At 35.9% G+C, this 26,563-nt stretch overlaps 2 protein-coding genes across 3 annotated transcripts in view; one reads left to right on the forward strand and one right to left on the reverse strand.

Annotated features, from left to right (window-relative positions):
- Window positions 1–25,558, forward strand: part of LOC144614805 (uncharacterized) — a 158,789-nt gene extending 133,231 nt beyond the window's left edge. The window contains exon 6 of the mRNA XM_078440415.2: window positions 25,131–25,558. The gene's annotated coding sequence lies outside the window, so the exon portion shown is untranslated. The remainder of the gene's footprint in view (window positions 1–25,130) is intronic.
- The window catches only part of TMEM168 (transmembrane protein 168), a 31,383-nt gene extending 5,074 nt beyond the window's left edge, over window positions 1–26,309 (reverse strand). Inside the window, exons 1-4 of one of the 2 annotated variants that reach the window (XM_060632910.3) lie at window positions 25,573–26,309; window positions 19,555–20,811; window positions 5,519–5,661; window positions 2,657–2,931 (exon numbers count right to left, since the gene is read on the reverse strand). In XM_060632910.3, the coding sequence (XP_060488893.1) occupies window positions 2,657–2,931; window positions 5,519–5,661; window positions 19,555–20,682 (1,546 nt within the window). In that variant the 5' untranslated portion in view covers window positions 20,683–20,811; window positions 25,573–26,309. Of the gene's footprint in view, window positions 1–2,656; window positions 2,932–5,518; window positions 5,662–19,554; window positions 20,812–24,892; window positions 25,055–25,572 lie in introns of those variants that run through there. The other variant, XM_060632911.3, reaches the window with a different exon arrangement.
- Between the last annotated feature and the right edge of the window lie 254 nt (window positions 26,310–26,563).

Genomic DNA, 26,563 nt, shown 5'->3' on the forward strand with positions numbered 1-26,563 from the left:
ATGTAACTGCTAGACATTTAACTAAAATAAAGCCATACCATAGAGTTTTTAAGTCTTCATAAATTATTGCTAACTCATAATGAATTTAAGAACACTGATGACTATGTTATTTATCTTGATGTCTATAATTGTTTCTATGAAAAGAAAAAGCTGATATAAATAGTGAACTGAACATCTAGAATTTATTTCTAAAGACATCTTTTAAAAGATACTTGAGGGGCACCTGGGTGGTTTAGTCAGTTGAAATCCGACTTTAGCTCAAGTCATGATCTCGTGGTCCATGAGTTCAAGCCCCACGTCAGGCTCTGTGCTGACAGCTCAGGGCCTGGAGCCTGCTTTGGGTTCTGTATCTCCCTCTCTCTCTGCCCCTCCCCCGCGACTGCTCTGTCTCTGTCTCTGTCTCTCTCTCAAAAATAAACATCAAAAAAAATTAAAAAATAAAAGATACTTGAAATAAATTTTAAAAGATTTAAGAGGAAAAATAGAAACTTTCTGAAAAATGTTTTTACTAATAAATCCTTTATGTACACATACAAGCTTACTTTTTATATTACTTTTTTAAAATACTTAAAAATAACTAAGGATACATGCATGACCACCAAAATTATGCCTTTTTCCTCATTTGATTTGGGAAGAGTTTATTATTATAAGCCTTGCAATAAGTTTTCAATAATCAATCTGTAGTTTTAACTCTGAAATTCTATTTCTGTCAAGATTTTTGAATTGAATAGAACTTTTTCTCCTGTGCTCTAAGGAAAGTACACAGAATGCTATACTTTCCCTAGAATTAAAATAGTCATAAAGGTTAAAAAGGGGTTTTCTACATTGAGTTCTAAAAAGTTAAAAGGTCAAGTAAAATACTGCACAAACTATATTCAACTAACTTTGATGTTGACTACCCTCTTCTACAGTATTTCAAAAATGGATGAACGATGCTAACAAAAATACGTACTTAACCAAAACATGCAATTTCTCTACCTTAATGGTTTTTGTCTCTGGCAGCACATGGTACAATGGGGAAAAACATATTTTATGGGCAAAGCAGGTCTGGATTTGAATCATAGTGCCTTCACTTACCAGTTGTATGACCAGAGATAGGTAACAACTTTAAGCTTTCATTTTATTCTTTGAAAAACGAAGTGACAGAGGTGACAGTACTTACCTCAAAGTATTTCAAGTAAAGATTAAATCTAACGTATATCAAGTACCAAGCATAGTAACTATGCTTCAAATGTGCCCAATAAATTTTGCCTTTACTCCTAGACAGCCATTAAGTTATTAAATATTTACTTGTAAAACTAAAAATTACAACAATACTTTTATGATAAAACCCTGGTTATAAATCTGGCATGAAATTAGTAAGACCATGATGGTTTAAAATCAGCTCTATTTTAAACCTTGAGTTTGTTCCCTTTCTTCTGGAGTTGTGTTGGGAGCTCTGCCTTTGTCCTTCCACAATACTTGTTTATGTAAGTCCTGCATCTGAACATCAGTTTCTACTTATGTTAGGTCTATTTTACTACTTTATTTTTAAAAAAATTTTTTTTGCTGTTTGTTTTTGAGAGAGTGAGAGAGAGAGAGAGAGAGAGAGAGAACGAGCAGGGGAGGAGCAGAGAGAGAGAGGGAGACACAGAAGCCAAAGCAAGCTCCAGGTTCCAAGCTGTCAGCACAGAGCCCAACGCGGGGCTCGAACCCACGAGCAGTGAGATCGTGACCTGAGCCGAAGTTGGACACCCAACCAACTGAGCCACCCAGGCGCCCCACTATTTTCCTATTTGTACATGTTCTTAGTATAAAACATCTATAATATTTATGAGAAAAAGCAGGATATAATTAAGTTCTAGAAGAACTATTTCTAACATAAAATAAGAAAATTACTCTTTTTCATGATTGATTCAATGATTTCATCCATCTATCAGTTACTTAAGGATCCCTAGTACATGCAAGGATCTGTGCTAGGTGCAAATAATTCATAAAACAAAGCCCATGACTTACATGCTCTCTAATCTAGTTAGAAAGCCCAATGAACAAATTTACATATAAAATAGATCTCATTTTACCCTTGGCAGGGAGATTTAGGATTACTCCCTCATTTTACAGATGTGAAAACTGAAACTGAGGGAAGTTAGGTAACTTGTCAAAAATAACACTGTTGTGGCAAAATCAGGGCCAGAACCAAGGTCTCCTGACCTAAGTGCTACTCCCACCATATCACATAGCCTGTTATTTAAAATCCTGGTGAGCTTTCTAACATAAACAAAACTGGATGTGTGCAGAACTAACATTTAAAGACTTGGAAATCAATTTCCATAACATTTAAAGACTTAGAACTACTAGTCAAGTTAATCAGCTTCTGAAAAATGTAACTGTATTTAATAATTCTGAAAATACGTTAAAGGGAAACTGACAATAAGTCTCAGATTAAGCAGATCTTTTTTCTCCTAATCAATACAAGACATAATTCTCAAAACCTTTATAGAGATTATTAATATTATGCTAAACAGGTATGCTAAAGAAAAAAAAAGTTCTATGTATACTTAGTAAACTGTGAAGTAGAAAATGAAGAATTTTGGAAATTTAATGTTTGAGTGTGAAGGGTATATTTCCACAAATAGGTCTATCTTCCTAAAAGTGAAATTGCCAGAGGTGCATTTACCTGCAAGAGCCCACTCTCCTGTGCTGTGGGTATGCCCACTGTAATACAAAACATATGTATCATGTCTAGGTCCATCCACAGTCCGAAGTTCAAGGAAAGCTTTCAGTTTGGAATGAAGAGTATCAAAGGACAGTCCACTTGTGGAATAGTCACATCCATAGGTCTCAATCATATGATATGCAAAAAATCTTTGGATAGCATTGAGCATGCCAGTAGACCTCAAATTTAACTCCTGTACATGTTCTGGTGGAAGAAGTGTTGGCTGACCATCAGGACTGAAGGAAAAAAAAAAAAAAAAAAGATGATTTTGGTGTTTAAAGAATGTTCATTCTATATTACATTCTTATTCTTCATTTATAATTAAGAATCGTAATAGTTGCTGATAACTAAATGGCACGATTTTTAAAAATCGTGCCGTTTAGTTATCATCTTTTCTAAAGTTCCTACAGTGCTAAGAATTAAGCTTGAACATCAAAGGCTAGTTTCTAAAAGTTACATTTTTAACGATTAAAATAATCACCAAACTGAAAGCTAGGAAAAGATATCCAAATGTTGACAATACTATTCTTTGTTCTATAGTCATATCCTTTTCCCAAATGACTGATAATTGAATAAGACTTTCTAAAAGTAAGATTATATTGATTTTACCCTGTGTTTTAAGAACACCCACATGGGAACTATAACGAAAGAACTTTTTTCCTTGAGAAAAAAATTTTAACAAAGTAAGGAAGCAATATGTTTTTTATTTCTATATTGAAAAAAGACACAGTCTTTATAAAATGCATTCAAGTTCTACTAACTTAAGGAACATGAATGACAGAAGAAAGTATCTGTTAGTAAATGGCATTTTAAAACAATTATTAAAATTTCGGTCCATTGCCTTATACTACTGAACACTAACTAAAGACAGATCTGATCCTAGAACAAACATAAAATGGTACTCTAGTAAAGATGATAAACCAAGTCTTAAGGCTACAAGAATCAAAATAATATCAATATTGAAGTGGAAAAAAAAAATCATCACTCCCATCCAGAAAAGGAATTTAAGTAATTTTGAAAACTTTACATTTTGCTGCAGGTATTATCAATAATATTCAAATAACACTAGTTTTCATTAAAATAATAAGGCATTTTGTTCTTATTTTGTATTTGTAACACTTAGCAATCAAAAAGTAAAAGAATAAGCAACACATTAACAAAAATTAGAATAAAAATCTGTGCAAATTACTACTTCCACATATTCTCTCTGCTGAGCTGTCACTTCTTTATGGGACCCTTTTAAATCTATTTCTTTTACTTCTCAAAGAATTTGCAATTTTTTTTTTAATGTTTATTTTTGAGACAGAGAGAGACAGAGCATGAGCGGGGGAGGGGCAGAGAGAGAGGGAGACACAGTATCCGAAGCAGGCTCCAGGCTCTGAGCTGTCAGCAGAGAGCCCGACGCGGGGCTCGAACTCACAGACCGTGAGATCATGACCTGAGCCGAAGTCGGAAGCTCAACCAACTGAGCCACCCAGGCGCCCCAAGAATTTGCAATTTTATAAAGCCTTTAACATGGAGGAAAATGTTTACTACAAATAGTCTATTTTTGGTTTTTATGTCAAATATTTGAAATCAATTTTTTATTTCAAGTCTTCCCCCTACCCCACCCTAAAAGCCACCATGGAAAGTATGAAGAATACTTGGTGGTCAAAACACATCAACAGCAAAGAGGGGTGCCTGGTTAAGAGTCTGACTCTTGATATGGGCGCAGGTCATGATCTTACTGGTTTGTGAGACTGAGCTCCAGGTCAGGCTCTGTGCTGACAGCACAGGACCTGCTTGGGATTCTCTCCCGCTCTCTCTACCCATCCCCTCCTTGCACACACACTCACACTCTGTCTCTCAAAACAAATAAATAACATTAAAAAAAAAAGCAAAGAACTATTTTTTTCTATTTCCAAGGTACTTAACTATGAAAAATATTTTAATGTGGCAATTTTTACAGATTAAACCAATTTGCTACACATTTAGGGACAAGAATTATGTTTGGAATAAAACTACAATCAAGTATGTTTAAAAAAATTTTTTAATGCTTACTTATTTTTGAGAGAGAAAGAGAGAGAGCATGTGCATGCACTGAAGGGACAGACACAGAGGGAGACACAGAATCCAAAGCAGGCTCCACACTCAGAGCCGTCAGCACAGAGCCTGGCGTGGGGATTGAACTCACGGATCGTGAGATCATGACTTGAGCCAAAATCAGACGCTCAACTGACTGAGCCACTGAGGCACCCCTCAAACAAATATGTTTAACTTCATTGCCAATTTCCTGAATTCCTGGTATTTGTATGCCAGTTTCCAATGGGCATACTGTTTCTGCATTCATATTCTCATTAGCTCTTCATAGCATTCCTCTAAGATGGGAAGAACAGGTATTACTGTTTGCATTTTAGATAAGGACACTGAAGTTCAGAGAAGTTGTGATTTGCCTAGGGTAACACAGAACTAGAATTTAGGGCTCTCAGGTCCCGTATACATCTATTAAATTTCACCATGTTGTTTCACAGGACATTTTCCTAAACAAGAAAGGGTAGGACCTTTTCTAAAGAAAGGGTAGGACCTTTTCTTAGAACAATCATATCTTCTCATTTTTAGCTCAAATATAAGCTAATCACATTTATAAAAAAATTTTTTTTAACTGGACCCTGAAGATTATATCATTACCAAGAATAAATACAAGTTTTTAAACATTTGGGGTAAATTAAAAAGAACTGCAAGAGTATTATATTTTGAAAATATTACACATTTGAAAAAATGAGCTATCACATTTTATATTCATATTCATACAAATATTAGGAAAATTATACTAGATTACTATACCTGCAGAAGTTGGTAGGAATCACAATAGCATATCCAACAGATGTTCCTCCTAAACAGTTACCTAATTCATGGAAGAGTCCATGAGCCATGGATTCCAATGGTAAAACTATCAGAAACATGCTCAGGAAGATTCCATTTGTTGTCTAAAAGAAATTTAAAACAGCATGTTTATACAGTGTGTGACTGCACTTATGTGTGTGCATATGTACATATATTTATATACATGCATATTTATATATTTTCCCTATTTCCAAATAAGATTAAAAGAATAATCAATAGCCTAAAAACAGTTAGAAGTTGAAGCAGAGAAGTATATATGGATGAGCAATGAAACCTAAATTAATCTTGAAGCTTCCTGGAAGTTGTGGCAAAGCAAATATGGCACATCATATTTTTTTAATTTGTCAGGTAATATCCCACCCAAACTAAAAAAGAGAACACAAATGTAACCTTCTTGATATGACACAAAAAGCCAGAAAACAAATCCCTTCCTGTTAAAAACCACATGCTCTTAGTCACTTTTCAAATAACATATTCAAGCATTGGTGGTAGTGCTGAGCATAGCTGCCTTTCAAATAATATACTCCATTACTTTATCAGAAAAGTTACTTTAGAAAGGGCTTGTTTTTCCTGTGAAAAGTTCAAAATTAAGTGAGTAAAATCTTACAGAAAACTTAAGATTCTAAAGCTATCAAAATGAACCCCATTCTTATATTTAAACTTTTTAAGTTTTCCTTTTAAAAGCTCTAGACTGTAAATACAAAACTGTAAAAAAAAAGTGTAATATATATTAAAAATATATTCATATATATTACGTATGTTATAAATATGCATATACATAATATGTCATATATAAAGGGTATTTAAGCATCCTAAAAGCCGAAGAGAAAAAGGCAGGCAGTAAGAAATATTAAAAAGAGGAGGCAAGATTGGGTAGTCACTGATATAAAAAATAAACAAATAAATAAAGGACCCATTTAAGTGAAAAGAAAATGGAAGGATGACAGTCACTGGGTCCTGATCTACAGCTTTACAACACTGATATTATTCCACATTCTTTCTATGTTGCTGCTGGACATATTATATACGGTTCTGTGCTTCTGTGCATGAACACACATTTTTCTAATGCTAACAGATGATTGATTCCATCAGAATTTTAATAAAAAAATAGGTGATTCCCATAATCGAAAAACAGATATAATACCCTATTTTTGGTACATTGTGTGTTCTCAATTACATAAAATATAGTACATGCTCAATTTAGAAACATTAGAAAACACAAATAAGTAAAAGGATAAGTGATTAAAATCATTGCAAATACTGTCCTCTACACATGCTTTTTAAAATATTATCGGACTTCACACAATATATATATTCATTTTTTTTACCAACGTAGGATAATATTCTGTAAACTTTCTAATATATTGTAAGCCTATTAATAAATTCTACATCATGTATAAAGAAGAAATGGCATTACTATCATATGTATAAAATTTTAATTAGCTGAATCCCTATTGCTAGATTCCTTTTAATTTTCTATTGTAATAAAACCAGAATAAGTATTGAGTTCTCTGATTATTATTTTAAATCCCTTTGATAATTTAAGTTTCATCTTCGGTGAAGTGTTAACTATTTTGCCCCTTTTTCCATGGGACTGCCTTTTTATTATTTACAGATTTGTTTTGCTCTCAGTATGTTTTAGGTAAGACTTTTTTGGGATATATGGCAAATGCCTTTCTCCTCCCCTTAATGCTGTTTTTTGCTTAGCATGTTTTTAATTGTAATGTCATTTTGTGTAAGTTAAATCTTTCTCCACCCAAAGGTCAAGAAGATTATTTTACATTACCCTTTAATGGCTTTATTATCTTGACCTTTGCATTTTTTGGCCTGTAATCCAAATGTAATTGATTTTTGTTTGATTATAATCAACTTCACTTTTTTCTAACTGTACACTGAATTACCCAAAAAATCTCAACAATTTCACATTATTCTACAGTGATGTTTCTATCATAAATCAAGTATTCTGGGATTTGTTTTTGTACTCTTTTCTGTTCCACTGGTCTTTTTGTCCTTTCAAATATTTCCTTTGGCCTTTATTTCCTCCTTTCTTTTGGGACTCCAATAAAATAGAGACCTTCTCATTGTATCCTTTTTTGAGACTTACTCCTCTGTGTGTTCCCTATTTTTCTTTTGTGCTCCTTCTTGCATAGCTTCTTCTGAAATGTATCTTTGAATTCACTAATGCTCACTTCAGCTTTATCTAACGTTAGTCTTGTGCAATGAATTAATTTCAGGTATTTTTAGGATTCTAAAACTTGCTATTTTTAAGTCTGCCTTGTCACTATTTTATAGTTTCCAACTTTATGTACTATCTTTGCTTTTTCCAGCTTTGTAAATATGATGGTTTTCTGTGTTTGAGAATTCCATGATCACAAGACTTTTTGGTCATCTGTCTGTTGGTCCTGCTGTTTCTTGCTCTTGATACCGTGTGTGTGTGTCTCTGGTTATATTTCTGAGCAGGACACTGTATGCAAAAATACACACACATATATTTCAGGCCTAGAATAATCCACTTTCTCCAAGAGGATTTTTGTTGGTTCCTTCCAGGGAGCTGGGGCTATTACAACTACGTATCTTAATCCAGATTGGACCACTTAATCCAGGTCCCATCACTAACAGAACACAAGGTCAGGATACAAATTCATGAGCACCCTGTAATGTACACAGCTTCACGCTTTTCCTTCAGTGTGTCATCTTAAAATGGGAGGTAATTTACCAGAGACCCCACCTCTGAAGTTCTAGACTGACTTGCTCCTCTTGATGGAAATAGAAGTGCAGTTCAGATTTAAACTTTCCTCCACTAACATGTCCACAGGGCCCAGTGTTGAGTATTACTATCCCAGAAGGTATGACGTGTATTTTCATTTATTCAAGTCTTCTTTCAAAACCTTCACTGGAGTTTTCTATTTCTTTGTAAAAATGTCATAAGTTTCTTTTAAATCTATTTCTAGGCATTTTATGTTTATTGTTCTTTTTTTAAGCCTATTTATCAATTTAGAGGGAGAGCACTTATGAGCAAGGGGGAGAGGCAGAGAGAGGCAGAGAGAATCCCAAGCAGGCTCTGTGCTGTCAGTGCAGAGCCCCACATGGGGCTTGAACCCACAAACTGTGAGATAATGACCTGAGCCAAAACCAAGAGTCAGATGCTTACCCAACTGAGCCACTCAGGCACCACATGTTTGTTGTTCTATGAGTGGAATGATTTCTATTGCATTTTCTGATTACTGACTTCTAGGATATTGATTGTTTTTTTTATATTTACATGTTATTATTTGCTACCTGAATAGTATTAAACATATATATTCTCACTATACACCATTTATTTCTTCTTATAGTACTTATATTATACAATTCCAAGAGAATTTACACAGTTTTTATACTGGCTAGGTTAATGATAACTCTATCAACCAAATCAACCTTTTATGAGAGAGTTTACGATGTTAAAGATGCAGTACAATTCTCACAACTATTACTACAGCATTTTCACCTGATTTTTCAGTTTGCTCTTCGGTTTGCCGGGTAGTCATCTTATCTACAAATACTAATAATTTCATTTCTTTCTTATTTTCCAAACATTTACTGCATATGTTGCTCCGGTATAACAAAAAATCTTTTGTGTACAGGGGTTTAATTGATCAAAGGATTACTTCTACATTTTGTCAGCCATTCATATAAAAGAATTACTAAATAACATGACCAATATATGACAACTTTATTATTTCTACCTTTAACTTTATGTAACTCGTACTTTTCTGATCAAGATGGTAATATAAGAAACTAATTCACTATGTTACCATTTATAGCAAGGGTCATAAACACCTTCAGGATTATGTGAAGCAGCTGTGATAAATAGTGGTAAAGATTCTAAAGGAAAGTGCATTGCTGCCTAAAGGCATACATTTTCTTTTTTTTAGAGGCATTTAAAAAATTTATTAAAATATAATTGACCTACAGTGTTATATTAGTTTCAGGTGTACAACACTGTGGTTTGACAATTCTATACATTATTCAGTGCTCACCAGAGTAAGTGTAGTCACCATCTATCACCATACATTTTCACAATATTATTTATATTCTCCGTGCTATACTTTTCCTCTCTGTGACTTACTTATTTTATAACTGGAAGTTTGTACCTTTTAATCCCTTTCATCCATTTTGCCCATACCCCCACCATTCACTTGCCCTGTGGCAACTACCAATTTTTTCTCTATATTTAAGAGTCTTGTAGTTTTGTTGATTTGTTTAGATTCCACATGTAAGTGAAATCATACGGTATTTGTCTCACTTATTTAAGGCACATATTAAAAGATGTTCTGGCTTGGGGCGACTGGGTGGCTCAGTCAGTTGTCTGACTTCAGCTCAGGTCATGATCTCATGGGTCATGGGTTTGAGCACCACATCCAGCTTTGTGCTGGCAATACAGAGCCTGCTTTAGATTCTGTCTCTCTCTCGCTTTAGATTCTGTCTGTCTCTCTCTCTCTGCTTCTTCCCCACTAGTTTTCTCTCAAAAATAAACATTAAAAAAAATCTTAAAAAAAAGATCTTCTGGCCAAATAAAACTGGTCTACTCAAAATTCTTGCAGGTATGTTGATTTATTTATTTTACTATACAGACATAATTAAAGGATTTAAAAAAGAGAATTAGAAAAAAATATCACCCTCTTAAAAAAAATTTCCTATACATTTTTCCTAAAATCAGGATAGATTTTAGAAGGATGAGAAGTTCAGGTGTGTAAGCAGCCTTTTTGTACTAAGTTACTAGGAAATTTCAGGACATACAGAAATACATATTAAAGATAATTCATAAATAAGGAATTTGATATTCTAGAGTTGGGAACTAAACTTTGACACTGCAAATTGTAAGAGAATGTTATACCATCAAAAAATGTTAACTTGGGGCACCTGGGTGGCTCTGCTGGTTAAGCTCTTAAGTCCAACTCTTGATTTTGGCTTAGGTCATGATGTCATGGTTCCTGAGATAGGGTCCCATGTCAGGCTTAAGATTCTCTCTCTCCCTCTCCCTTTCCCCCTCCCTGGCTTGCAGGAGCTCTCTCTCTCTCTCTCTCTCTAAAAAAAAAAAAAAAAAAAAAAAAAAAAAAAAAAAAAATTGTTCAATTCTCATTTTGTTTAATCAAAACATTTTTCTTTAGTTAAGGCTACTTATTAACCTTCTATCTCCGCATCTTTCCTATTTCCTACAGTAAAAAGAATGGAAATTTCCATTTCCGAAAGCTGACCCAGAAATATTTAAGTTTGGCCTTATTTATCAAATCTTGTCAAGGGTAGAGACTACCCTTTGTTTAAATATTCATGTGTATACAATACCAATGGTTATCACTGACTTCTTTTGAATTACCTTAAAGAATTTTATAAATCTAAGATTTTTATTGTGAAATTAAAATATAGTTTTACCGTTAGAAAAAAGCATTGCATTGAACAGTTTATAATTTAACAATGAACTACAGTAATGATAAACTTCAATTGCCAGTCTGTGTATACCTTAAGTAGGAAGCCTTATTAAATAATTTAAAATTCCAATTAAAATGTTAACTGATAGTGATGTTATTCAACACTCTCATGTCAGTTATACAACACTGATAATATTTAATATAATAGAGCTAAATAAGCAGATATTTAGAGGTTTACTGATCACAGATGGTTTGCATACAACAGATGATCTGTTATTATAATCTTAGAAAACTGGTAATTTTATATTGTCATTAATTTTTAAAAGTCAAATTTGACAAAAAAACCATTAAACATTTTTATTAGGTTATTTTGAGTAAGCAAGCTTAGAAAAAAACAGTATTAAATATACTATCAAGATAACATACACAAATAAAAGTGAGCAGTTTGGCAACACAAAAATATTAGCAGTCTTCACAGATGGCAAATATGTCCAAGGGGAGAAAAAATATATTTAGGATGTTTTAGCCACTTGCCATTTTCAGAAAGCTTCAATTTTACTGGCATGCAAACGTTTACAGCTTCAACCTAAAAGGCATTTGTGACTCTTGGTATATTCTTATATTTTAAACAACTCCCTGTAATAAATATGATCAACTTACCCAATCAAAACTTTTAAGTGTAGGTACTTTTCAGGCTTTGTTTCTCCGAATCACCCTATGGACACTATCAAACTATAGGACATGATTCAAATTTTAAAGCAGATAGAATCTGAACATACTAGCAGACCAATAAACTGTAAGTAATATCCTTTGTATAAAAATAGTAACTAGCTATTCTCTATTCAGCTAGGCTTTCAAGTCATGGTCAAAATATTCAACCATTTCATATCATAAAATTTCTCAGATAATAGGAACCAAATCTCTTTATGCAGTATACAGATATCAATGTTGGAATTTCATTTTTAAAAATATGGCATTTACATAAGAGATAAAATTAACGTTTAGAGGTATTTTTGTAGCAGCCACATTAAGTAAACCAGATTTAGTAAACAGTGTACATGGAAATCTAAGGAAAATGGAATTCCAACTAAGAAACACTATATTAATAGAGGTATTATGCTTTTTAATGTGACAAACCCATATTTAAGAAATAATAGGCAACCTCCAAAAATGTGTTCAGTACAGGAAATTTTAAGAACATTAGGAAAGCTACTTCACAGTTTTAAAGTCAAGTGATTTCTTTATACAGAGGCAATAGGGTCTAGTGGAAAGGGCTCAAGCTTTGGAGTTAGACTTTGGTTCAATCCTAGCTCAGCCATGTACCATCTGTGTGTACCTGAACAAATTAATTAACCTTTGAGTCTCAATCTATAAAAGGGGACTAATATTTATTTTGTGAGCTTATACTACAGATTAGAAATACGTGAAATATGGCTAGTACAATAAATGGTAGCTGTAATTTGCAGTGAAGCATTTTCAAATTGAAATCAAGTCATTATGAGCACGCCAGCAGAAATCTCAAAGATGATTATTTTTTCAACTAAATGACTATTGCTGATAGGAGATATTGATGTAGAGTTAAAGTTCTCTAAATGCATTAGAAATCTTATATTTTTTCTTCTTTTGAGTATCTCAAAACAGAAACAGCAAAAATAGACATTTTTTCCACTACAACCCTAATAAAGGTGAAACAACAGTGGTATGGGAATCAAACTCAGTCTACTGAATCTTACTTTTCCCATGGGCAAAATAAAGAGATTACATTAAATAATCTCTATGCTCATTTCCAACTCTAAAAATATATGGAACTAAGTAAAGTGGTTAAGAGCTGTGAAGGCAGATTGCCTGGATTCATACCAGCTCTGCAGCCTTGAGGAAGTTTCCTAACCTCTCAATCATGCTTATCTATGAAATGGGAATCATAACGGTACCTATCTCAGAGTGTCATGAGAATTAAATGAACACACAAAGTACACAGAATGGTGTAGAGCACATAGAAAACAGTTAATAAATGGTAAGTCTTATTATTAAAATGGAAAACATTCTCTCCGGTCATTAAAATTTTTAAAGATTTTTCAAAGCTGGAATATCATCCAGGGGAAAGATGAAATACTTTGTTTTTACTTCAAGAAAAACAAAATTAGGACCATTGTTGGTGTTTTAGGAAAAAAAAAAAAAGTACTCCTGCTTCACAATGTTCTGGCAGAAATGATGAAACATCAAATTAAAAGAATGCTTTCTAGCTAAAAAGAATTTGTGCCCCCCCACCCTTTGCCATCTAGACGAAAATAGCTCAAAACTTTAGGAAGAGAAATGAAACAAAACAAAAAATTATGAAACATGTGCACTTCTAGTTTTGGCAGAAGATTTGAAAACTCCCTGCTCCCCAAGCCAAGTGAAGTAATATGGCTGATCCTGCCATCTTGCTAGAAATGAAACTGCTACCTACATCTGTGGATTTCATCCCTTCCTTAAATGCGGGGCTGATCTTGTTCCATCTGTCACACCCAGTGATTGCCATTGTTTCTCCTATAGAGAAATCAACTATGATTATGGTTTTTCTGATTTGAGTCAAAAGGCTTCTACAAAAAGTTGCTTCAAACTCCCATGGAATCTGCAAATGACAATGGTTGGCAAGGAAAGGCACATAAAATCTCATGTGAATGATAATGAGAGAGAATCTCTAAACATAAGAGTGATCCATGGGGTATACTTCCTTGGGTATCTGGATGCTTTCTTCCCCTTTTATCCTTATGTGAATTATCAATTATCACAATTTCTGAAAAGCCTATAGCTGAGCAATAATACTAGCACCAAATGTTGTGGTACTATGTAAGTCTGTCTTATTGACTTATTTTTTTAAAAAAAAGGATAAAAGAGGAAAGTAAATAGCACATTCAATGAACATAATACAAATTGCAGGAAACATCAGCTGTAATGTTCCATTTTAAAGTTAGAATGAGATTATGAATAGAACACAACAGAAGTTAATGGTAAAATTCCAGATTTTTAATGTAAATGACTTAGAATGATACTACTGACTCATTCTGACAATGTTATTAAACTCAGTAAAACTAAGGAAAAACAAAAAACCAAGCTACCCATGTAGGATTAGCTAAGATTCTATTCAAGTGAGGTCAAAGATTTCTTAGACATGACATCAAAAGATTCTTAAAAGAAAAAAACTGATAAAATGGACTGTGGCAAAATTTAGAACTTCTGCTCTTCAAAAAACATTTTAAGAGAAAAGATAAGCCGTACACTGGGAGAAATATTTGCAAGTCATATATATGATAATGGACTTCTATCTAGAATAGATAAAGAATTCTCAGAACTTACTATTAAAACAAGCAATCCACAATTTTAAAAGCTGCCAAGACATGTTAACAGGTACTTCACCAAAGAAGACATAGTATAGTAAGCAAGCACAAGAAAAGATACTTAACATCAACAGTTACGGGGGTAACTGAAAATAAAACCACAATGAATTACCACCACACACCTATTAGAATGGTTAAAAAAAAAAACGGACAGACAATACCAAGCACCGGTTTTTATGTGGAGCAACTGGAACTCCTATATACTGCGGGTGAGAACGCAAAATGGTACAGCTGCTGTGAAAACATTTTGATAATTTATTAAACATAATCCATGTTTATTTTATTTTTTTAAATACTTATTTTTGAGAGCCTGCACGCATGTGTGCGTGAGCAGGGGAGGGGTAGAGAGAGGGGGGACATAGGATCTGAGGCTGGCTCCGCACTGACAGCAGAGAGCCCGATGCGGGGCTCAAAATCATGAACTGTGAAATCATGATCTGAGCCGACCAAAATCAAGAGTCAGATGCTCAACCGACCAAGCCACCGTGGCAGCCCCATTATTCATATTTATGACATGACCCAGCAATCCCACACCAAGTAAAATAAAAATTTAGTTTAACAAAAAACCCTATGAATGTTTACAGCAACTTTTATATTAACCAAAAACTAATTTCAACATCAGTCAAGTGAGTAATGAATAAACTGTGAGATACCCATATAATGGAATACTGCTGCAATACAAAGGAATAAATATAATACAATACAAAGGAATAAATATAAACAACATAGATGAATCTATATGAATTATGCCAAGTGAAAGGAGCTAAATTCAAACAGCTATATACTGTATGATTTCATCATATGACATTCTGTGAAAGGAAAGCGTCTAAGGAGAGCAAACAGATCAGTGGTTGTCAACTCCTGGGGGTTGAGAAAGGGACAGACTACAAAGGGGCAGAAGGGAATTTTGGGGGGTAACTGAACTCCTCTATATTTTGACTGTGGTAGTGGTGGTCACACAACTATATGTATTGGTCAAAACTGCAGAATTATACACTGAAAATGATGAATAATACTCTATGCAAATTTTTCCTTAACAGAAAAATTTTTATATTATAGCTAAGTAAAAGTAACAGAACCCAAAACTAACATGCAAAAAAGCTTAAAATAAGAAAAAGTGGCCAAGCCCGTTTTTGGAAATTAGGGTCCAAGCTACAATTGTACTCCACTAGGAAGCTAAATCTCATGTTTTTGTTTGGTTTTACTCCTCTAGTAGTAAAATAACCACAGATTTGACTCCTAAAAAATATGCTTTAAAAAATTAACCTACTAGAAACTGTTTTATAAATTCCAAATGCTCCTAGGTCATTAACTCAATAAACCCCATCATCCTACATTTCCATCTGCTCCCTTTATTCTCTCAATATCTTTTTAACATTTTTAGACTATCCACCACATCAGAACACTATTCAACTCTACATCTCATCAACTTATTTCAAGATCTCTTTAAATTTTACTTCTCAACAAGATCTTAGGAGAAAATTGCTGTGCTAAAGGGAAGACTATCATCTTAGTCCAGGTGCTTATCTTTTGCTCCTAGCTACACTAGATTTCAAGCTACCTCTACTTTCACTGATCCTATCTTTGGCTGACCAATCTTCTCAAAAGGTTTCTTCCTTTTTTTTTTTTTTTTCCTCCTACACTGGGTCTGCCCCCACCCAATCAATGGAACTATTTTTTCAGTGGAAATTCACTAAAGGATATGAAAAAATGGGTTTGTATTATATTGTTACAAAGCTATCAGTATCAATATCATTTAGGAATGTTAAACATAGGTCAATTTTTAAAAAATAATTAAAATCTAAAGAATTTGATATAGGACTTAAAATTTACTTGGATTAACAATGATGTTATGCCAAAAGCGGTCCTGGCCTTATAAAACTCAAATTTTTTGCCTTTCACTATATAATTTTCTGATGCTTTCATCAATCAAAAGGGTTAGAACTTCTATAAATCCAGTGGAGTGTTTCCTAAATTGTTTCACACAGAGGTTTATAGGTATGGTTGGGGGTACCTCTTAATGAAGGGTAGAGGCAAGATTTTCACAGTCAAGTAAGTGTGGAAATGTTTCTCTTTCTTCTAACACTTTTTCTCTGAGTATACTCATTAACATCTCACAGAACACTGGACAGAGCACGGTTTGGGAAATCTATACACAAAATACTAAATTAAGTTTAAAAAATTTAATTGCATCAAAGACACAATGCCTACATCATAGGCAGCAGTGACCAAATAGTAACTAATTGGGGAATGCAGACAAAACTCAGGTAGATGCATGTTGCTCTTAAATAGCTAAATTAATACCTTGTTACTCAATGGGTATACTTTTGATCAGGAGTTTCTGCATCACCTTTAATTTTTTCAAGCTCTTTCCCAAAATCAATTTCAATCTTCAGAATTTTAACAACATCCCCACATGGTTTCAATGCATGTTAAAGGCTGAGAAGCACTGGCCTACAACAGGAGTTGGCAAACTTTCTGTAAAGAGCCAGAGAGTTAAAATTTTAGGTTTTATGAGCTATGAGGTCTGTATTGTAACTATTCAACTAGGCTGTTTATTATAATGATAAAAAGGTCTAGAAAGATATAGTAATTAAAGATGAATATAGATACCTTAGAACAGAATCCCAAAATACATAAAGAAATGACAGAATTGAAAGGATAAACCCACAGTTTGGCAATTATACTGAGGATTTTCAATATCCCTCTCTCAATACTGATGGAATCAGACAAAAAATCAACAAAGATGTAGATAGAGAAGAATAACAACCAACTTAACCTAGCTGGTATTTATAGAACCCTCTACCCAATAACAGCAGAATACTCATTCTTTTCAAGTGAACATGGTGTTTTCTCCAGAATCAAACACATGCCAGGTCACAAAACAAGTCTTAATAAAAGACTAAAATCATACAAACTATGTTCTCCCATCACGTGTAATTAAATTAGAAATTAATAACCAAGAAACGTGGGAAATCCCTCAGATATCGCAATATCAGACAACCAATTTTTAAATAACCCAAAGGTCAAAGAGTAAATTTTAAGGGAAATTAGAAAATACCTTGTGAGACAGCCTAGTACTAGTAGAAGGTCACACACATAGATCAATGGAACAAAAAAGAGAGCTCAAAAATAAAGCCTTACATTTATATTTCATTGATTTTGGTCAAAGGCACCAAGGCAATTCAACAGAGGAAAGGATAGTCTTTTCCTAGAATAATTAGAAAGCCCTATTAAAAAAAATTAGATCCTTACGTCATACCATAGACAAAAATTACTGCCAAATGGATCATGCACCTAAATATCAAAGCTAAAACAATACAATCATTAAAGAAAACTAATTTATAGAAGAAAATCTTTGTGACCTAGGGTTGACCAAAGACTTCTTAGATAGAGTACTAAAAGCACAGTCCATAAAGAGAAAGCTGGTAAATTGTTCTTCATAAAATTTAAAAGTTGTACTCTTCAAAATGTGTCATTAAGAAAAAAAGATAAGTCACACACTGGGAGAAAACATTTACAAATCATAGATTTCTTAAAAAAGGACTTGTATGCAGAATATAAAAAGAACCCTTAAAACTCAATCATAAGAGAAATAGCTCAATTTACAATGGGCAAAAGATTTGAATAGATACTTCAACAACAAAGACAAGTGAATGACTAATACATTAAATGATGCTCAACATATTAGTCATTAGAGACATGCAAATTAAAGCCACAAAGAGATACCACTCCACGCCTAAATTGAGAAGCAGTCTCAAGTAATTCAACTTTAAAAAAGAGTAGAATGGAAGGAGAGAATATGGAAATTGATTCTCTCAAAATCATTTTTGCTGACATAGTCTTTGGAAAGCTTTTGCGTACCTCCAGTGGTACACATACTACTGATATAAGAAGACCACTGGTATAAGAAAACAAGAAAGGTACAGTGACTTACAAAATAATTGGTTAGCAGGATTTGATGATCCGGAAAGGTGTCAAGCATGAATGAGCCTGACTTCAAAACAAAAACAAAAACAAAAACAAAAACAAAAACAAAGTAGTTAGCGCTGGAAGGGTGGAAAAGGAGCTAACCTGATAGAGGGTAGGGAAAGGAAGTAGAACTCTTTAGGAATTTCTGACATTATCCTCCATCATCATCATCACGATCATGGTTCTAATAGTCCCCTGCACTGGCAAATGAGGAAGATGGTCTCAGGCAACACCCACAATGTTTTTATCATTTAGTTGACTTCCACACTGGCTCCCTGCCCTAGCCCACACTTGACAAAAAGGTACCATGCCCAGGCAAGTCTCTACATCCCCCTTTAAACACTCACATCCAAAAATCACTCTGTAGCAACTGCAGCGAAGAAGAAAATTGCACCAAGTACAGGTGACCTTCCTTTTTATCCTACATCCTAATCTGATGTACTCAAACTACAGCATTTCTCACTGTAATAATCATTTATATGCCTGCCTCTTCCCTCTCCCATTAGACATTGTGACTTCTTTCAGACAGAGACCTTGAGATCTTCAGCAACCTGTAGAGTATCTGACATACACTGCAGTCAATAAATGTTCAAAGAACGGAAGACTAGGCTTGTTAATATAAACTCCAACCATGCAATTTGAGTATCCTTGTCTACAAAAGACCTTTTTATTTTTTTTTAACATCATGGGCAGCAAAAAAGAAACCCATTTTTTCTTTCTTAGGAATGTTATATAGCTAATCACCTTTTACTTAAATAGGAAATGGCTTTATACATATAAAAAAAAACTGTGTTGTAGTAAAAAGACCAGGAGCTAGTTAACATGGTTAAGGCTAGTACCAGTGACTCTGGATATGTCTTCAATGGCTTTCAGTTTCTTCAGGCGTGAAATGAAAGGATTAAAGTGCAATCTCTAAGCACCCTTCAAATGTTAATATTCTAAAGATCTTTATCAGTGTTTAAAAACAATTAGAAGGTAGGAGGCGTGTCACTTGCTGAGTATTCCTAACATCTTGGTACCTCTCTGCTAAAGAACAAACTAAATTATACTGTCTATTCATTCAGTACTTCAATTCCATGAACAAAAATAAGCACCAGGAAATAGAGTCTCCTTTTGAAAAGGACATGACTTTTGAATTCTAATAATTTAGCTCTTGAAGGATTTAACCACACATCATAGGTACTGACATAATAAACCAAACTATATATACACTTACCTGCCAGGAAACTGCTCCTAAAATTGCTGTTGCAAGAAGACTAAAAAAAACTAACTGTTCTGAAATTAAGCAAAAGTGACGCATCCCTTTGGATGCCATGATTCTATCAAGGCTATTGTTATCCACCCTGTGGGTAAAATACACTTTATGGCAGTCATTTAACTTGGTATGGAATCCCCAAAGAGTTAAGAGAAAAATAATATGGCAAATCATCCAGAAAATTCCAAAAATGGAAAAGCCTGGTATTACAAAATACCAGAGGTGAGTGTCTCTAAGTTTAAATGCTGAAAGAATAAAAAAGGTAAGCTCAATCATTCCAATGAAAACAACTGAAAGTCTTCTGCATATTCTTCCACGGTACAAAAAGGGTTTCCACCTTTCAGTCACTGAAAGTCCGCTAAAATAGATGTCAAGGAAAGGGTCGGTTATCAGGCAGATAAAAAAACATGCAAAAGCAATTGGATTTTTGGGAGTTTCCAATGAGGAGAAAAATAACAAGACTGCAAAAATAACTAAGTTTGGAATAGCTAAGAAAGACTTCATTCTCAGGTCAATAATCAGCATGGCCAAAGCTACGACAAGTAAAATGACACTCAGAGACTTCTCCACCAACATAGTTGTGCTGGCAATAGCAAATCCAACAAGTTCCAGAAATTCAACTGTGGTTAGTAAAGTGGGTCGATGACGGACATACCCAGAAATTCTCTCCACCAAAGCGCATAATATCCTTAATACTATGGAAGTTAGAAGCAAATATTTGGTTGATTCTTCTTTCACATCATTTTTAAAGGATGAATTGTCAAGAAAACATAGGAGGCCAAGCAAGAATCCAAACCAAAGATTCGAGAGACTTAAACTTGCCGCTTCCATTGAAAAATAATAATAGAGTATGCTGGCAATTCCAAGAACAAAAAGACCAAGAATAAAAATTACCAAAATTAAGGAATTTGCTGTTTTTTCCCATCTTACATAAAGACCTAGGCATATAGCAACCAGTAAGTTGATTCTGGCTAAATAGCCAAGATAACGCACTGAAGAATGCATATTCACTTCTCTGTTTACTTCTTCCAGTCTTGTCATTGCTAAATAGAGACAATGACTAAAGCAGTAACGCAGTGATTTACACATGTAATCTGGCAATTTGGGCTTTCTCCCCACGTTTCAAAAATTATCTGCTTGTATTTCATCCAGCAAATCCAATGTATCCGTAACTCCTATTTCCGCATTTCCTCTGGTGGAATTTTTGTTTATAGTGATCTAAAACGAAAAAAATATATATGTCAGTGTTAATTTTATATAATTCACCCTTTCCACCTATCTTCTTTGTAAAAAATAATAAATGAAATATACAGTTTCTTCTGAAACCCAGTTTTAAATTTGACTTGCATGTATCTTAATGGTAACTGTCTCTGGTTTAAAAATTCACTTTATTCAAACCAAAATGGCAGTGCTTTCTACTTAACATATGCTAAGACTGTATGACTAAATCACCACCAATGAAACTGTTTTTCCAGAGACTAAGCCATTCTTGCTTCAATATTTGATTTTTCAACTACAGGCAAATATGAGATATTCAACCTGGCTTAGGTTGTAGCAGATGGATTTGGCACAATCACAGGCTACTCAGCAGCTAAAAAGAATGATGGACTTCATCCTCATCTTTAATTTGAAAGGCACTAATACCCAATAATAGCAACCATTACTATCTGCCTAAAATCCTCTACATCTTTTTACAAGGCAGCTCTAACATGCTATAAAATCTTAGTCTTTACATTGTTTAACGAATATACTTATTAGAAGTAAAGTATTAAAATTAGTCCCTAAAGTTAATCTGTAATTTTCCCTGTAGTTTTGTCTCTACTAAATTACTTGGATTATCAAACCTCCTTTCTAAATCTAGATACTATCTCTGTAGCAAACCAATTCCTGAACTTTCTAGTTAAAACTGTCAACTTGAAATGCTAACCAATATTTATTGTAAATTAAAAATCTTATAATTTTACTTTTAAAAAGTTAACAATTATTTGTTAAAGGACCCAGATAATTATTTCAATCTTTGAGTGCCCCCCAAAAGTTGCACTTAAAGCATGACAGTGGTCAAAAATGCTTTAACTATCTGCCAGATAACTGTTCAAATTTTCTACTACACTGTTTCAAAAGAACTGATCCATTCAACAGTTCACGGTCACATTAAATATCCATGGAGAACCCAACTGGATAAAAATTTTAAAAAATGACTTGTTTGTGATCAGCTTATTTATACTTTCTTCATAGGACACTAAAAGACCTGACAGAAACATAAGATAACCTGGAATTAATGTTAATTATCCATTTGGCTGGAGAAGAATGTCAATGAGTGACAATCTTACAGTCTCTGGGATGTTCCAAGTACTACTACTAATTCCACTTCTTACTAATTCTACTTCATCAAGTATATTTTTTACAGATAATCCTATTTAAGTATTCTGATTTTCCTCAATTACATTTTCATCCAATCATTTCTTACTTATGATACCATACACACTAAAGAAAATGTCTTCCTCTGTTTGGAAGGACAAAACCTTATTTTGGTTTTACCTTTTTTCCCCTAAGCTTAAGACACTGAAAAAAATCTAGAATACATTGTATTTTTTTAACATCACTCCTGTATGTTATATAATCATTCAGTGACTATGTTGGCATATGTATCCTCAGTTGATGGTACAGTCTGGGCTTAGACAACTGAACACTGCTGGAGAAAAAAAACAAAAAATTACACACCAGGCTAAATGGATGCCACTCAAATCACTCTTCCATTCTCTGTGACTATCATCCTCTCTTCTTCTAGTCAAATCTCTGACACCCATTTCTCACTGCATTCTCACTATATGACTGCCTCCGACAGAGGTGTCTGAAGAGAGCTTACTTGGGTTTCCAACCCTACAAACCCATGTCTAACCTACATCTCCTGATACAAGAAAAGAAGGATGTCCCTTCCCTATATAAGGGTAAATCTTTCAGCCATATTAGATATGTTTTTCCCTCTACCTCTTCCAGAACTTGTCTCCTCTCTCTCCAAACTCCCACTCTTATCCATTAGCACTTAAAAGAGCTTTGCAAATGTCTGAGTTTATTTGAGAGACAGTGAGAGTATATGCGCACAGGGGAGGGGCAGAGAGAGAATTCCAAGCAGACTCAGCCCTGTCAGCGCTGAGCCGGATGAAGGGGTCGAACCCATGAATTGTGAGATCATGACCTGAGCAGAAATCAAGAATCGGATGCTTAACCCACTGAGCTACCCCGGGGCTCTGCAAAGCTCTTTTTAAAAATAACACTGGGGTGGAGGGCCTGGTTGGCTCAGTTAGTCCAGCGTCTGACTCTTGATTTCAGCTCCGTCATGATCTCATGGTTTGTTGGTTCGAGCCCCTCGTCAGCTATGTGCTGACAGCTCAGAGCCTGGAGCCTGCTTCGGATTCTGTGTCTCCTTCTCTCTCTGCCCCTCCCTCGCCTGTACTCTGTCTCTCTCTCTCTCTCTCAAAAATAAATAGAACATTAAAAAGTAATAATAATAATACCGGGGCGCCTGGGTGGCTTAGCCAGTTAAGCACCCGACTCTTGAGTTCAGCTCAGGTCATGATCTCAGGTTCATGGGATAGAGCACCTCGTGGGACTCCATGCTGACAGTGCAGAGCCTGCTTGGGATTCTCTCTCCCTCTGTCGCTGCCCCTCCCCCTCTCCCAAAAATAAACTACTTAAAAAAAAATACCAAAACCCAGAAACAATAGAAACAATCCTCACTCATCCCCATCTTCTCTTCCAAGTTTAGTCTTCTGTCCTCTTGACAGATGTTATTTGATTGCTGCACTTCTCCCACCACTAAACAATGGTTCCCACTATACAACAAATTGCTCTGCCAAATTCTAAAATGAGCGGTAAGCTCCTAAAATCAATGCGTACTTTTCACTTATTATCCTGCACTTTTTTCAAACAACCTTTGACATTGCTGACTCCTCTCAATTTCTGAAACCTGTCCGCCCTTTAGCTTTCAAATACTAAACTCCAGATTTTCTTCCTAACCCATTGATCTTTCCTTCTAGGTCTTCTTGCAGACTCTTCATTCTCAATCCATCCTTTGGCTATTCAATCCCAAGTTTAGGCTTTTCTCTCACTATATACTTTCTATGAGCAATCTCATCTATTTCCATGTTTCAATTATTCTCTCTCCCTAATTACACACATATATTAATCTATGTGATAGAAATAAAAGCACCAACTCTGTTTGCTCTTAGAGTAAAACCTAGAAAAAAAGGTAAACGTAAATTGTACCCATAAATCCATATTGTAGAATTTACGCAACCACACTGCCAAAATCACCATGGCAGCATATTTTTAAATGGCTAGTTTACACAGTCTTTCCATATTCTGACCTTCTTCAAAAGACAAGCTGGCTGAATCAGAGAGTAAAGCAACAAAGCATCACAATCTTTTCAACTTGTCTGCGATTAGCTGATTCAATGAGAAATTACTTGACAGATAAAAATGGAGAAGAGTCAATTTGCATAGAGGAAGTTCACTAATAACTCCCAGAGCCTATTTTATAAAACACACATACTACTCTAACCCTCCTCTCTTTCACCGCCGATATTTAATCCTCACCAAGTCTTATCCTTCTTCCTATACACATCTTAAATGTTTCTACTTCTTTCCATCCCCAAAGTCAAAATCCCAATTTTGGCCACCATTGTCTCATGCTTAAATATCTCCTTGTATCTACTCTCGCCTGCTCCAAGAAGCATCCCTTTTAAAACCAAAAATTTGTTAGGTCACTCTGTTATGTAAAACCTGCCAATGGCTTCCCATCATCTTAACCAATAAAGTCTACATTCCTTAAAATGCCTTATAATACTCGCCATATTGGCTGTGAATAACTTTCCTGCCTCATCTCTTACCACTCTTCCTCTTGAACTTTGTATTCCAGCCACGCTGACCTTTCAGTTCTGTACTACACCACTGCTATTCCCTCTTCAAGTATACTCCTTTCCCTCCTCCTATCCCCAACCCAGTCCTCACACCTGGCTCACTCCTACTGTTCAGGTGTAACTTAAATCATTTTCTTACTGAGATCACCCCTGACCCATTCATATGATCCCTGCACTTCCTCTATAATAGCAGAATACTGATCATCATTTAATATCTGCATTTCCTATTAGATCACAAGGTCTCTGAAAGTTTGTCTTTACTACTGTGTACCCGTGTCTAGCAGAAATTTGGAATCAAGTAGGTATTCAACAAATACCTGAAGAAATAAAGTCTAATACAGAAATAACTATAATAACAATGCTAGTTATTGGACACTTACTAATACACAAAGAGAATAAAGAAGTTGTCCAATATCCCACGGCTCATAAGCAGTAGAGCTAAGGGAGATTCCATAAATGTTTGGAATTACTCTATCCTTCGCTGAATTCATCCAAATTCTTCCAAACCAGTTAGTTCTCTTCCATGTCCTCCCTCTAGGGAATGGCTCACTAGAGTCAAAGCCACACTTTAACATTTGCATCAGCTTTGGACTCAGAAACTATTTCTGTCCCATCTAGGGGGAAGCTTCAAAAGCTAAAAGAACCATACTGAACAGCCAGGGGCGGGGAATTCCAGAGCTTTGCTTCTATGAATTCATGTTAACTCTTTGGGCCCATTAAATACGAGAAGAATGGCACCTTAAATATTAAATCTCTCAGTACTGGGGCAGCAACAGCAATTCTTCCAGAAAGAGCCCGCCTGTTCTCTACCACCCCTCTACTTTGGGAGAAGGCAACCACAACTGCGGACCCAGCTGACTGGTTAATCACGGAGGATACGGAAAGGCACACCCCACCTTCCATCCTCCGACCCCCACCGTCAACTACTCCCGGGGCAGTTAATGGCAATCCCGGCCCCAAAAGACCGGCTGGGCGGAGCTTGGGGCTCGAACTATGCAGAGCCCTGGGCGGTGTCTGTGCTCAGGTCTCGCCACCCCGCTGTTCACCCGGACCCCCCTACCTGACTCGGCCGCCGCCACCAATGCTCTCTCAACCCACGGAGTCGGCTCTGGGGCCAACACAGAAAAGGGAGGGTCCTTGGGGCTGAGCCTGAGACTCGGAGCGGGAAGGTGGCACGCCGGGAGCGGGAGGAGGGGGGTCGAGGGCCTGAGGCCACACGCACTAGTACAGGCCAGTCTCGAAGGAAACTTTCTCCGTTACCGGCCGGGCCGCGGCCGCCATGTTCCTGCCGCCGAATCCGCGACGGTACGGAACGCCGCCGGGGTCAAACCGGGCGGCGCGCTTCCTCCCTGAGGCCCGGCCCCCCTCCCCGCCCAAACCCACCGCGCCACAGCCGTCCCAGGTGCGTCCGGCCCTGCACTGGCGCACACACCCCACCTAGGGTGCTGGCCGAGTCCAGCGTCCTTCGTCTTCTGGGACTTGGAATCGGCCGCGAACCGGGAGTGGGAAGACCACAAAGGATCATGTAAACCGTGCCTATGAAGCCTCTAGGCCGCCGCCTCGGGCTGGACCGAAACTGGGGCCGGACGGGCGGGACGGCCACACGTGGGCTGTAAATACCGCAGGAGGCTTTGCTGTTCTTTAGTATTTGGCATAATGCATGGCTTTGTGTCTGCTGACCGGCAAAAGGCAAGCTCCTTAGGCTCGCCTTCAAAGCCCTTCTCGCCTCCTTTCCTAATTAAGACTCCTTTTAAATCACCGCCTGGGTCTTTACGCCACCGACAACGCTGAGCTCCCCCCCCCTCCCCCTCCCCCCATTCGTCCTCCTGTCCCTTACATGTTCACCAACCTCTCTTCCTAAGAGCCATTAAAACGCCCAGGCCTGTTACAGGCAGCGCTTTACAACAGCTGTGGACCCGACGGTTTGGGGATTTGGATCCTGGTTCCCCTTCTCTATGCGCAACCTCAGTTTCTCTGATTAAATAAATAGTAACTAAACCTTCGTTGCAAAGGTGTTGTGAATGTACAGGGAAACATATTTTTTCTGGCAG

Source organism: Panthera onca, chromosome A2, assembly GCF_046562875.1.
Source record: "Panthera onca isolate mPanOnc1 chromosome A2, mPanOnc1 haplotype 2, whole genome shotgun sequence".
Classification (NCBI taxonomy): Eukaryota; Metazoa; Chordata; class Mammalia; order Carnivora; family Felidae; genus Panthera; species Panthera onca.